Raw genomic sequence first — 13,724 nt, forward strand, 5'->3', positions numbered from 1 at the left:
CACGCGCCCTACAGTGAAAAATCTCTAAAAAAAAAAAAAAAAAAGAAAGATCCAGACCCAAGAAATACAGAGGACCCCAAATAGACTCAACCCAAGAAGATCTTCTCCAAGACACATTATAGATGGATTGACCAAAAGCACAGACAAAGAGAAGATACTAAGATTGGCAAGAGAAAAATGTCAAGTTACCTACAAGGGATATCCCAGCGGGATAACAGTGGACCTCTCATTGGAAACTATGCAAGCAAAGAAAGAATGGGAAAATATGTTCAAAGTGTTGAGTGGAAAACAATTTCAACCAAGAATACTATACCCAGCAATATTATTCTTCATATGAGAAGAGAAGACATTCTCTGATAAACAAAACATGGAAGAATTTACTGACACCAGTCCAACTCTCCAAGAAGTTCTGAAGGGAGTGCTTTATCAGGAAAACTAAAGTCAGACACACAGAAATAAGAGTTCAAAAACAACTAAGAAGGGACCAGCAGATGGCGTAATGGCAAAGTCACTGAACTCCCATGTAGTCAACTGTGGTTTGAGTCCTGGACCAGGTGGCTTAAACTCACACCTGACGTGTGCATGCATGCCCAAGATCCCGAGAGGAGAATGGAGGAGAAGGGATTGTGGCATGGCCATCCCCCCGGGGGGCAATTTCTCGCTTTCTGTCTCTGTCTTTCTGGTGAGCGCACATGCTCTATAGCAAAAACCTCTCAAATAAATAAATAAATAAATAAATAAATAAACAAACAAACCTAGGAAAATAGCCAACTTAATGGTAGGGACAAGTCTGGAGTTAAATCTTCCACAGTTTAAAGAAAGATCAGACTGCAATAGGAGATACAAGTACGTGAGACTGAACTGGTGAAATTGAATTTTGCTTTTGACCAAAACTTCACTGATCTTCTATGCTTTTTTTTCCAGAGTTAAGGATTTTTTTCTTCTCTTGAATCGTGGACAGGTCCATGTATCTACTATTTGGATAGAATCCTAACCTGTTTCCTGGCTTTAAGTCTTAAGCAAAGTTCTCTTAACATTTTGTTGATTTTGATTTATTAAAGCTAAAAATGCCTTTCTTGAAATTAGAAAATATTATTTAAAATACCTATTTAATGACTACGATAAGCTATATAGTGTCAGCTAGGTGCTACTTTATAGTATACTCATTCTACTCACAGAGTTTCATGCCTAAAGTCAAACGTGTTCATGAATATGTATCAGCAGAACTTGCTACTGAAAGTAGTTAGATCACAATTAAGATAGTTTGTGAATCAATAAAAAGTTGGGGGGGGGCAGGAATGGAAAACCATGGTAGATACCAGAGGAGGGTGGGAAATGGAAGAGGGTGAAAAATAGGGGGAAAATATATATAAGAAACAAGAAATGGCAAATTAATTTATTGACGATAATATGTATGATTAAGCTACTATACAGGGTATTCTGGATGGGAAATCGCATTTTGTATGCTGTGATGTTGTTCAATAAATGAATGTAAAATAATTAATTACAATTAAAAAAAAAAAAAACAGAAGGAAAGCTAACATTTCTTAGGCCCTGGGTATGTGACCAGCAAGGTGCTAATGGTGTTGAAATTAGGACAGATAATGTGCCTAACTCAGCGGGAGGCTGAGAGTATCCAGTGGGCTAATGTATATGAGCATGCTTTGAAACCAACTAAAGCACTAAATATTTTGTTTTTGGTTGTGCAGCCAGAGCAGAAATGGGATCAGAGAGGTACTTCAGAAGGGGAGTGAGGCAGGGAAAGGGCTGAGGAGCAGGGAATTAGAAGTAGAGTCTACCTTTAGCAGTATGCACAGGGGTCTCTGGAGCACCACAAAGTGGTCCCTAATTGAGGCAGGAAGGGGAGAGGTCATAATCTCTATGGCAAGACAGCACTCACCTGTCCAGGGCAGTTTCCTGGAGGAGGGTGAACTGTGAGCTGCGAGTAGCCAACATGGCAGCTGAGATCGGGATACTGGCTGACTAGAGGGGACTGAAGGGCCCACAGTAGCATATTGTCTGTCAGGCAGAAGTGGAGTGGTTGTCCCCAGGTTTAATGTACCCTTTTTCTTAGCCTGCATGCTCTAATGTTCAGGAAGTAGCAGGCAGTTCCTTGTCACAGGAGCAGAGTAGAGCAGGATTTACTACTATGGATTGGTCCAGGTGGACACAGAATTCCATGTCAGTTCTATATATCTCTTTATTTAGATGCCTATCTCACTTTCTTTTACTTTCACAACATCTGTTTGAGGTAAATCCTAATAGTTCCACACTACTCGGGAGGAAACTGAGGCTCAGCAAAGCTAAGCAATTTGCTCCTTCCAAGGTCACTAAACCAGTAAGTGACAGAACTAGTAATAGAATTCTGTAGCCTGAAGCCTCCCCATCATGCCCCCCAATTCCAAAACACTGAAGGGGTTGATGCTGGGAAGGACACAATTACTTAAAAATGTTATAAGGATGGTGGAGATAGCTGCAGGGAAAGTGGCCCGGCTGAAACTGTTGAGAGGCTGTTGTGATGGTCCGGTGGGAGAAGAGGGAACCATGGTTGTAGTGACAGAAGAAGAGAGACCAGACTGAGGGCTGTTTGAGAAGCAAAATGGACAAAGCATCCTGGTGATGTGAGGGAGGAGTCAGGAATGATGTCTAGGTCTCAGACTTGACTATCTGGATAGACAGGACTGTCAGTCACAGGGAGGAGCAGGTTAGCAGGGAGAGATTCTTTCTTTTGGGACAAAGAAGGCTCATTCATGGTGCATGAATTTTTCCATTGGGCAGAATCTTTACCTCAACAAGGCAGTGAATTTCAGCGATCATTTTCTGAGCAATGTGACTGAGGGGAGCAATGGGCTGTACGGCAGCAGGTCCAGCTTGGGTGAGTTGAACCTTCCAGTGATTTTAAAATAATTGACAAGGAACATGTTGATTTGGCAAGGACGACAGAAAAATTGCTTAAGATGTGCTAGCCCAATCACACATCTTACTATTGTCAGGGGATTTAAAAAAGTTCTTGGAGGCACCAACAGGTGGTGTGGTGGTTAAGGTGTTGGACTCCCATGTGGCTAACCATGGTTCAAATGCCGGACCTGATGGCTTGAAACTCATGCTGGGCATGTGTGTGTGCATGCCCAAAATCCTAAGAGGAGAATGGAAGAGAAGGGATTGAGCTGTGGCCATTCCCTCTGGGGAGATGATTTCTCACTTTCTGTCTCTCTGGGGAATCACTTGTCCTATAGCAAAAATTGCTAAAAACATTTTTAAAAGAAAAAAAAGTTCTTGGAAAGGTGGAATTAAAGTCTGATTATATTAGATGCGAAAAAACCTTAAATCCATGCATAGTTTTTCATTACATGAATTTTCCTTGAGTTTTTGTTTATATATATATATATAATTTTTTTTTTTTTGGAGAGGTTTTTGCTATAGGGCGCGTGCGCTCGCCAGACAGACAGAGAGAGACAGAGAGACGGAAAGTGAGAAATCACCTCCCCGGGGGGATGGCCATGCCGCAATCCCTTCTCCTCCATTCTCCTCTCGGGATCTTGGGCACACACGCACACATGCTCGGTGTGAGTTTTAAGCCACCGGGTCTGGGACGTGAACCACAGTTGACTACGTGGGAGTCCAGCGACATAGCCATTACGCTAACTGCTGGTTCCCTCGAGTTTTTGTTTATGTTTTTAAAGAATTATTTTATTTAACTTTATTCATTTATTTAATTGAATTTAACCAGAGAGGGACAGAACAAGAAAGTGAGAGGGAAAGTGAGAAAGCAAGTGGAATTTGAACCATGGTCAGCCATGTGGGAGTCCAGTGGTCTTAACCACCATGCCACCTACCGGCCCCCCTTGAGCTTTTTAAAGGATCCCTAGTATGTTCCAGGCATGTTATTTCTCTTTATTTTCTGATGTCAGGGGCAGACTTTTACAGTCCTTTACTGGGACTGGGGAGATTCACCCGGAGGACGCTCCTTTGGGCCTAAAAACTGAGGTCCTGTTTTTCCTCTCCTTCTCACCCAGCTTTTGGCTCTTGAACAGGGAAGAGGCTCCAGAAGTTAGGTTTAATAAGTTAGAAATTTCTCTAAAAGCCATTTTATCCTAGTAACTTCCTGAGCAACATGGCACTTGAGGTAGCTCTTTAATGTGGGGACTAGAGGGAGGGGGACATCATTTTGGTCCTTGACTCTCTGTTATTTCAGTGAGTGACTACAGCGAGAGTACCTCAGATACCACTGAAAAAGTCAACAGGACAAAGAATTTCCAGACCAAGAAATTTCAAGAAAAGGAGCAGCTAACCGTATGTGTACTCCTTGGTCCTCATGGCTGTATTCTTTAGCTTGTCATTTTAATGTTTCATTTTGACATTTTCTATGTGGAAAAGTAATTTTTCATTTTATGTTCCTTTTTATGACAGCTTATTTTTATTTGTTGGAAGCAGAATCTTTTAAAATATCTCAAGATTGTAAATTAGAATTATTTTAGTTTCCTGAGTTATTTCTGTTTTCTCTGGGATCAGTTCTCTCTTTCTTTCTCTTGTTTTTGGTTTGCTTCAAATACATGATAATCCTAGATTGCTTGGTCATCTGACAAAAGGGCTAGTGAGTTGAGCACAGGTGCCTGGCATGGGTGCATGAAATCCGTATGTGATGGGTGGGTATGTTGTGGGGCAAACTTCCCTGGAGAGATGTGGGCAGGGAACAAGGGAGAACTTTGGGGCACCCTGTGTTTTGGTCCTAAATGGAGCTGCCTCTGCTTCCTTGCCCTCCATAACTTCCAACTGTGTCCGCTGTGGAGGCCAAGGCTCTGCCCTTCCCCTGCTCTGCCCTCTGCCTGTAGTTGGTCTTCATTGGCAGCAGTAGAGAGAGCAGGCATGATTAACAGCAAACCCAACAGCCTACATGCAGGCTCAAGATGGAGACAGGTGTGATGTCAGTGCCTTCCCTGTACCTTTAGTTTTTCCAAGCTCTCAAGGCTTCCTCAGTTGCCTGGATTGTTCTTGATTCCTCAGAAGACAGGGCCTCTTTTTTGTTTGTCTGTATGTTGCTTTTAATTTTCTATAGGGCATGTGCACTCATTGGAGAGAGACCGGGTGGAGTTGGGAGAGAAAGCATCTCCCAGGGAGATGGCCATGCCAGTCCCTTCTCCTCCATACTCCTCTCAGGATTTTGGACACACATGCCCACAAGCCTGGTGTGTTTTTTAATCCACTGGGTCTGGGGCTCAAACCATACAGTTGCCCATATGGGATCCAGTTGCCTTAACCACCACACTACTAGCTTGTTTTAACTGTTATTGCTTATTATTCTTTGTACTCTCCACATTCTCCAAGTTTTTTGTTTCTGTTTTTTTTTTTTTTTTGAGAGTTTTTTTCTATAGGGCGCATGCACTCGCCAGAGAGACAGAGACAGAAAGCAAGAAATCACACCCCCCCTTCCAGGGAGGATGGCAATGCCACAATTTCTTCTCCTCCATTCTCTTCTTGGGATCTTGGGCACAAATGCCACACGCCTGGCATGAGTTTAAGCCACCAGGTACGGGACTCGAACTATGGTTGACTACATGGGAGTCCAGCAACATAGCCATTATGCCAACTGCTGGTCCCATCTCCAAGTTTGAAATATTGTCAATGAGTATAAAAAAATAGAGTTTCAAGGCCAGCCCTATGGCCCGATGGTTAAAGGAGCTAAGTCCCACGTGGCCAATTGCACTTTGAATCCCAGCCCTGGTAGCTTGAAAAATATACTGGGTATGTGTGCCCCAATCCTGACAGGATGGAAAAATGAAGGAGAGGAGATTGCAGTTTGACCACATCATGGGGGGGGAGTGCTTTCTCCCTCTTTGTCTCCATCTCCCTCTGGCAAGCGCATATGCCATCTGACAATTAAAAGAAAAAAGGAGATGGGACCAGCAGTTAGCGTAATGGCTATGTCGCTGGACTCCCACATAGTCGACCGCGGTTCGCATCCCGGACCCGGTGACTGGGGGGTGATTTCTCGCTTTCTGTCTCTCTGTCTCTCTCTCTCTGTCTGGCAAGTGCGTGTGCCTTCTAGCAAAAACCTCTCAAAAAAAAAAAAAAAAAAAAGAAAGAAAGAAAGAAGGAGAGAGTCCCCTAAGTATAACAGTGTACAGTTTTGGAGCAGCCCTATCCACTTATTCTGTATGTGTCCCGAATCACCCATTGCTATATGTCTTTATTTCCTCACCTGTACTTGGGGAATAAATATCAGAAACTATAGCATTTGTTCACCTTCAGTGATTATTTTTGAGCACACATGATTTGAGATGTTGGAAACAAAATATGAACAGAAGACATAAAGGTCTCAGACCTCATGAAATTGACATTTTAGTGCACTCTGTTAGGTCAGCGGGACAGTCATGATATATTTTTCTATGTTTTTTCTATGCAAAAATGCATCATGACTTCCCCAACGACCCAATAGTACATTTTTAAATAAGAATGGAATTCCATATATATATATATATATTTATTCCCACCCCTCCAACCCCTGGTGGAGGGTTACTGATTACAGTTCTTTATTTCAAGCTACTCATCAGAGAGTTAGGGGTAGTGAATGGGAATGAGGGACACAGCCTGGACCAGGCATCCTTCTCTGAGAGGCTCAGAAGCCTTGACTGATGTCCTCTTCCTCATGGCTTCCTAGGGATAGGGATGGGGGAGGTTATTTCTTCCACCTTAAAAGCAGGAAAGTGCTGGTTCCATGACCACCCACAGTCACCCAGAAATCCAGTGGTGGAAGCACAAGGCAGTATCTCCTGCTTTCTAGACTGCCTCTAGCCTCCAGCACTGGAAACCCTTTACATGCATATAAAGAAAGATTAGTCAAGATGAAGTTTGTGGCATTTTGAAGATATAAAACATAAGCTCTTCAAGTTTCTGATGACACGTCAGAGCTTTGTTTCCTAAACAAGAGGTTAACTTTATAGGTTCACTCATTTGTCAGTGGAACACTTTCTGAGCTGTCATGGCCAGCTTTGGGTATAAAATGTGCAAAGTAAATTTAGGATTCATCTGGTTTTCCTAGAAATATTAATAATAAAAGTAGTGTGGGGTTTCTGGGATTTTGTGAGGTTTCTCCTTGCATCCCTGTTCTTAATAATATGAAATGATATCTGTGTGATGTCCTTGCCAAGCCAAAGTTTCAGAGGCCAGCAAGATTGACCTTACCTGTGGATGTTTGTGTGCTGACTGTTGAAGACCATGCACAAGCACCTGCACCCAAACACATCTACACACAAACACACAATAACTCACACTCACCTGTCTTGGGGCCAGAATTCAACCTTAGACAGGCAGTGTTCACCTTGAGTGTTGGGCCTGCAACTTAGTAAAAATACTTGGCAGTGGAAATGACCATCTTTTGTAACCCTGTAGCCTAAAAACAGACTCCTGAATGGACCTGTGGGAGAAGGAAGTCTCTGTGGATGAACAGCTATTGGATGAAATAAGTGTGACCAAAGAACAAGTCACTCGGGAGTTCGGCCTGGAGCTCTACGTCTGTCTCTTCCAGATGAAACTTTTGTTCAATATGTGAATATTATACTACCTGTTAATGAAAACTGTTGGGGAATGTAGGAAATAACAAGTCAGATGTTTTTTTATTTTTTGTTACCTGTTGCTAGATTTTTTTTTTTTAAAGTTCATCCTTTTTTAAAAAATTTCATCCATTCATTTCTTCTGTGAAGAGAGAAACAGAAAGAGAAAGAGGCACTGCAACAGGTCTTCACATAATGATTTACCCCTAGCCTTAGCACAGTCAGCCATGTCAGATCCAGCTGCCTTAACCACCTTACCACTGTATGGCCAGGGGGGATGGCCTCACTGCAACAATCCCTTCTCCTCCATTCTCCTCTCAGGATCTTGGGCACACACTCACACATGCCCGGCATGAGTTTAAGCCACCAGTTCCGGGACTCGAACTGTGGTCGACTACATGGGAGTCCAGCGACATAGCCATTACGTCAACTGCTGGTCCCTCTGACCTTTCTTAAGATAGCTCTTTTGATTTATTTGTTAGGGTGTTGGTACATCTTCATCTCTATATGGTAAGTTACTGACACCTTTTTGTCTATTTCATGATGTCATGTTTCCCTGATAGTTCTTGATCCTGTAGTTGATTACTGATCTCTACACATTGAGTATTCCAGGGTCTACAGCTTTGCTTTGTCTGGGAATGTCCTTCAGCAATAAGTCTGTTCTGGGCCTGCACTATGGCACAATAGTAAAACATGCTGCTCTGTAAGACTGGCCCACAGGGGAAGGTTCCAAGTTTGTGTCTGGGCACCTGCCTGAGTATGCCTGGCATGTAGGTTCCCATAATCAAGGACTGACTAAGGTTGAGGTGGATCACAGCATTAATACCATGCTGAGGTGTGCTCTCTCTTTCTCTCTCCCTCTCTTTCTTCCCCTCATCTCTCTTGCTAATGGAAGAACTAAATAATTTAACAAAACATAAAAAGCCCAGGTGGCAATTCTTGGCAGGTCTTATGTTTGGTCTCTACAGCTCGTGAATCACTCTTGGGGGCCCTAAGCTGAGAACTACTATGGCAGATGTTGCACTGGGATGGAATCCTTAGCTGTCAGCACTGATGCTGGGTCTGCCAGGCTGGGATTCAAGTCCTTTGCTGCTGAGGTCCGCTTGTCTCTTGTTATTCTGAGCCTAAGGTCACAATATTTGACTGATAATGAGGTGGACTGAAATTTGAGTTCATGTTGCTGGGCTGTGGATTCCCATCTTGTACCAAGGCAAATCTAATGACTCAGTCTGAAGGTATTAACCTGGATTCAGGACCATTCAGGTCTGCCTGGCATTAGATTTTTACCATGGGGGCCTGATATTGGGTCCCAGGAGAAAGTCCAATGTTTCCTTCTCTGTCTTTTCCTTAGGTAGAATGGTATTTTTCTCCATACTGTGTTGCCTGTGGGTGGGTATGGGGCAGTGTGGATAACAAACAATTCTTCCTGCCCTATTCAGTGGTTTTCTTCTTATTCTATAATCAGGTATTGAAATCTCTCATCTAGTTCCCTTCACCCAAGTGAAGGTATTTTCATACATGAATAGTTGTTCAACTTGTGTTTCTGTGGGAGGAAAATCACTGTAAAGTTCTATTTTACTGTCTTGTTCCATCTCCTCTCTCTAAAAATTCTCCATTATTTAAAGTCAATTTTCCTCTAAACTGAGTCAAAACTATCTCAAATCGTTATGAAAAATATCCACATTTTGAGAATTTAAAAAATAAAGATTTCATAAGAATAGCACTGTAGGGGCATGTCAACCATGGTTCGAGTCCAAGACTCAGCAGCTTGAAACTCATGCTGCGCACATGTATGTGCATGCCTAAAACCCCAAGAGGAGAATGGAGGAGAAGGGATTGCAATATGGCCATCCCCCTGGGGAGTGACTTCTCACTTTCTGTTTCTCTCTGGTGAGCCCATGCACCTTACAGCAAAAATCTCTAAAAGAAGAAAAAAGAATAGCATTATAGAAAGAGAAAGAAAGGAAAAAAAGAAAGGAAGCATTGATTACCAAGTCACATTTCATTAGATATACAAATTTTGTACACAAGTGAAAGCTAAGGTTCCTTCCAAGAACTACTTTGAAGCTTGTAGTAGATTTGATGTCTTGTGACATTTGGAAAAGGAAATTAGACCTTAAACATTAGAGAAGAAAATGAATTTATAATTGGAAATTTTGAAATATCAAAAAGATTAATTGAGGGAACCAGCAGTTAGTGTAATGGCTATGTCGCTGGACTCCCATGTAGTCGACCGCGGTTTGCGTCCTGGACCCAGTGGCTTAAAACTCACGCCGGGCGCATGTGCGCGTGTGCCTAAGATCCCAAGAGGAGAATGGAGGAGAAGGGATTGAGGCGTGACCATCCCCCCGGGGGGTGTTTTCTCGCTTTCTGTCTCTATGTCTCTCTCTGTCTGTCTGGCGAGCGCACACGCCCAATAGTGAAAATCTCTCAAAAAAAAAAAAAGATTAATTGAAAGAAGTAACTCTATGCTTCCATTCTATAAAGGAAAATGAATTTTCTAGGGGAATAAAATATTGAGAGTCTTTAACTGGTCATGTTTGTTCATATAAATATTGTTCATAAACATCTCTTAGTTGATGGTTAAATTTTAGAGTACATAATACATATTTCCTGTTGATTAGAGAAACTACTTTTATATTAAATCTTTCCTTTTTTAAAAAAATTATCATCTCTTTCTAGTGATCTGTCATATAATTGTAATCTTTATGTATTAGCCCAAGTTGTTTCCTCTTGGTCATACTCCAATTTTCTTTTCTCCCCTGTTCTTATCTACATCTCTTTCCATACTCTGATATTTTCTAGAATTCCTCTATATTTTGCCTTTTTTTTTGTTCTCTCCATGCATCTAATTATGTTTTGTATAATTTTATCTTCATCTACGCACATTTTTGTTAATCTTCTTTGGTCTTCTTAGCTTAATTTGAAAAACTCATTAAAAAAAAGGACTTCCTCATTTTAAAAGATACTGTTTGTATCTGCAAGTAAATCACAAAGAAATCGCTTCTGGATAGTTGTGAAACCAATATTTATTTTTATTGACAATGGAAAATACAAGCTAAGTATAAAGACCAAGGAGTTCAATATGTGTATTATATTATTCTTAGATGCGAAGAGCTTTCCTTTTGATGCTTTTCTTAGTTTTATTTAATCCTTGGTTTAAGGGGTTCTTGATAATCTGAATAGACAAGAGGTGTTGGAACTGGGATAAGGATCCACCATAGTCTACAGCATTTCCACCTTCTTCGGCAGGCACCAATTGTATCTTCTGTTAATTTGCAGATGTCTCTTCTGCAAATGCCAGACAGATTGAGACAATGGTTTTCAGCAGCACCCATGCCACTTCTCACTGCAGAATAAGAGAACCAGTGGGAAAGTTAACTCATAAATGGAATATAAAAGCATATACTTAAGTGTGATAATGGAAGAATCTTGGTATGGACAATTTTATGTAGAAAAAGAAGCTTAACAAAGGGATCTATTCAACTGCTTCTTCATTTTGACCCGTGTTTACTCTCTTCTTTTTACCCAAGAGCTCAGATGTTACCAAACCTCTTCCTCTCTTTTAAAATAAATTCTTGGAATGCTTAATTTAGGCTTCAAAAGGAAATTTGGTAAATATCAAAGTGAAACAAAAGGACAGACAATATGTATGTCTTTTTTGTTGTTGTTAGAGGGATGTTTGCTATAGACTGTGTGCACTCATTAGAGAGACAGAGACAGAAAGTGAGAAATCAACCCCCCACCCCCGTGGGAGGATGGCCACACCTCAGTCCCCTTTCCTCCATTCTCCTCTTGGGATTTTGGTCACTCACGCACTTGGCACCCAGCGTGAGTTTTAAGCGGCTGGATCTGGGACTGGAACCATGGTCAATTATGTGGGAGTCCAGCAACATAACCATTATGCCATCTGCTGGTTCCCAATATGTATGTCTTAAATACACAAACTTGTTTATTACTTTACTCCTTTATTTGAATTTTCAAAAAATATTTATTGAGTGCCTATTCACCAGCCCTTTTTATTTTATTGACATATAATAGTTATGCGTATTTATGAGATACAGCCTGGTTTATAAATATGTGTATATAATGTGTAATAATCAAATCAGGGAAATAAAAATATCCATCATCATAAACATTTACGAAAACTTTGTGTTGTGAACATTTCAGTTTGTATGGCTTAGAAAATGGTTTGTTCATAAAAGTTTCATATTTTGGAATTTGTTTTCTGGTGAGTAGGGATTGGACGTCTAGCAGAAATTTATGTGTCAGGATGTGACTTTATTGTAAAGGTATTCAGTGAAAATTTAATTCCTTCATAATGTCCCAGGGAGAGGTTTTGGTTTGATAATGTTATTCGAGTGGAGACTGTGATGAGTTCTGGAAGGTTTATAAGCAGAGAGAATAATATCAGAACAGCAGGAAGAAGGCATATGGATACAGACCATGTTCCATTTTGCCTTCTGTTTTGTGATGCTTTTGGACTTTCCAGACACCTGAATTACGAATCATTAAATTTCTACTTTTATAGATTCATCTAATCTCAGATATTTCTGTTAGCAATGCAGTAAAGAACTAAGACATAGATATTTTGAAATATACGTTCTATTGTCAACAACTATAGTTACTATACTGTGATATAGTACTCTAGAACTTATTATACTTATCTATTTGCACTCTTGGATCTATTAACCTAGTTCTCCTTATTCCTCCACTCCCCTTCCCTTCCCAGCTTCTGGTATCCCCCACTTCACATTTGACTTTTATTTGATCAAATATTTTAGTTTCCAGTAATGAGAGAGAACAATAGTATTTGTAACTCAGTGCCTCACTTATTTCACTTAGCATAATTTTCTCCTGGCTCATCTATGTTTCCTCAAATGACAGAACTTCATCCTTTTTTAAAAATAAGTTCTCCCCCATAAGACATGTATGCTTGCTGGAGAGAAACCAAGAGATAGAGAGGGAAAGTGAGAAATTACCACCACCACCCCCCCAGGAGAGGCAATATGGCATTCCACAATCCCTTCTCCCCTATTCTCTCAGGATTTGGGGTATGCATGCACATGTGCCTGACCTGGCCACACAGTTGGCTATGTGGTATCTAGCTGCTTTAACCATGCCACCTGCTGGCCCAGTAACATAATTTTTTTTTTCAGAGAGAGATTTTTTTTTTTTTTTGCTATAGGGCACATGTGCTCACCATAGAGACAGAAAGAGCCAGAGAGACAGAAAGTGAGAAGTCACCTACCGAGGGGGGATGGCCATACTACAATCCATTTTCTTCCATTATTCTCTCAGGATCTTGGGCACACATGCACATGCACCTGGCATGACCACTGGGTCCAGGACTCGAACTATGGTCGACTATGTGGAAGTTCGGCAATGTAACCTGATGCCATCCGCTGGTCCCTAGTAACATACTTTTAAAAATATCACATTACTTTTATTTATATTTGCCTACTGAAGCCATCACCAGCTAAGAATGGTAAGGTACTTTTTTTTTTAAGAGAGATTTTTGCTATAGGGTGTGTGTGCCTGCTGGAGAGACAGAGAGACAGGGAGAGAGAAAGTAAGAAATTAACCTCCTTCCCCCTGGGAGAATAGCCATTGCAATCCCTTCTCCTCTATTCTCCTCTTGGGATTTTGGGCATGCACACACATGCTCCCAGCATGAATTTTAAGCCACCGGGTCTGGGACTCGAATTGTGGTCAACCCTGTGTATCCAGCATCTTCTCTGACCATGATGGAATTAAACTCAAGATTAATTTCAAGAAACAACCCCAAAAGTACACGAACACATGGAAACTGAAAAACCTACTTCTGAATGACTTCTTCACTACTGAAGAAATTAAGGCTGAAATTAAAAAATTTATGGAAACAAATGATAATGAGTACACAAGTGTCCAGAATCTATGGGACACAGCAAAAGCAGTCATAAGAGGGAAATTCATAGTAATTAGTGCGCATAAGAAAAGGATGGAAAGATAGCAAATAGATAACTTATCATCATGCCTCAGAGAATTGGAAGAAGAACAACAAACAAACCCCCAAAATGCCAGGCGAAAAGAAATAATAAAGGTTCGAGCAGAAATAAATGAAATAGAAAATAAACGAACTATACAGAAAATAAATGAAAGCAAAAGCTGGTTCTTTGAAAAGATTAACAAGAT

The 13,724-nt window shown here is 41.0% G+C and overlaps 2 protein-coding genes across 2 annotated transcripts in view; one reads left to right on the forward strand and one right to left on the reverse strand.

Moving 5' to 3' along the window:
* Positions 1 to 13,724, forward strand: part of DZANK1 (double zinc ribbon and ankyrin repeat domains 1) — a 191,113-nt gene that overhangs the window by 85,940 nt on the left and 91,449 nt on the right. Inside the window, exons 17-18 of the mRNA XM_006163646.3 lie at positions 2,779 to 2,875; positions 4,196 to 4,293. Of these exons, the coding sequence (XP_006163708.1) occupies positions 2,779 to 2,875; positions 4,196 to 4,293 (195 nt within the window). The remainder of the gene's footprint in view (positions 1 to 2,778; positions 2,876 to 4,195; positions 4,294 to 13,724) is intronic.
* The window catches only part of LOC102502640 (beta-defensin 109-like), a 25,784-nt gene continuing 22,662 nt past the window's right edge, over positions 10,603 to 13,724 (reverse strand). Inside the window, exon 2 of the mRNA XM_006163645.1 lies at positions 10,603 to 10,899. Within this exon, the coding sequence (XP_006163707.1) occupies positions 10,694 to 10,899 (206 nt within the window). The 3' untranslated portion in view covers positions 10,603 to 10,693. The remainder of the gene's footprint in view (positions 10,900 to 13,724) is intronic.

This window comes from Tupaia chinensis, unplaced genomic scaffold (genome assembly GCF_000334495.1).
Source record: "Tupaia chinensis unplaced genomic scaffold, TupChi_1.0 Scaffold142716_1, whole genome shotgun sequence".
Taxonomy (NCBI): domain Eukaryota; kingdom Metazoa; phylum Chordata; class Mammalia; order Scandentia; family Tupaiidae; genus Tupaia; species Tupaia belangeri.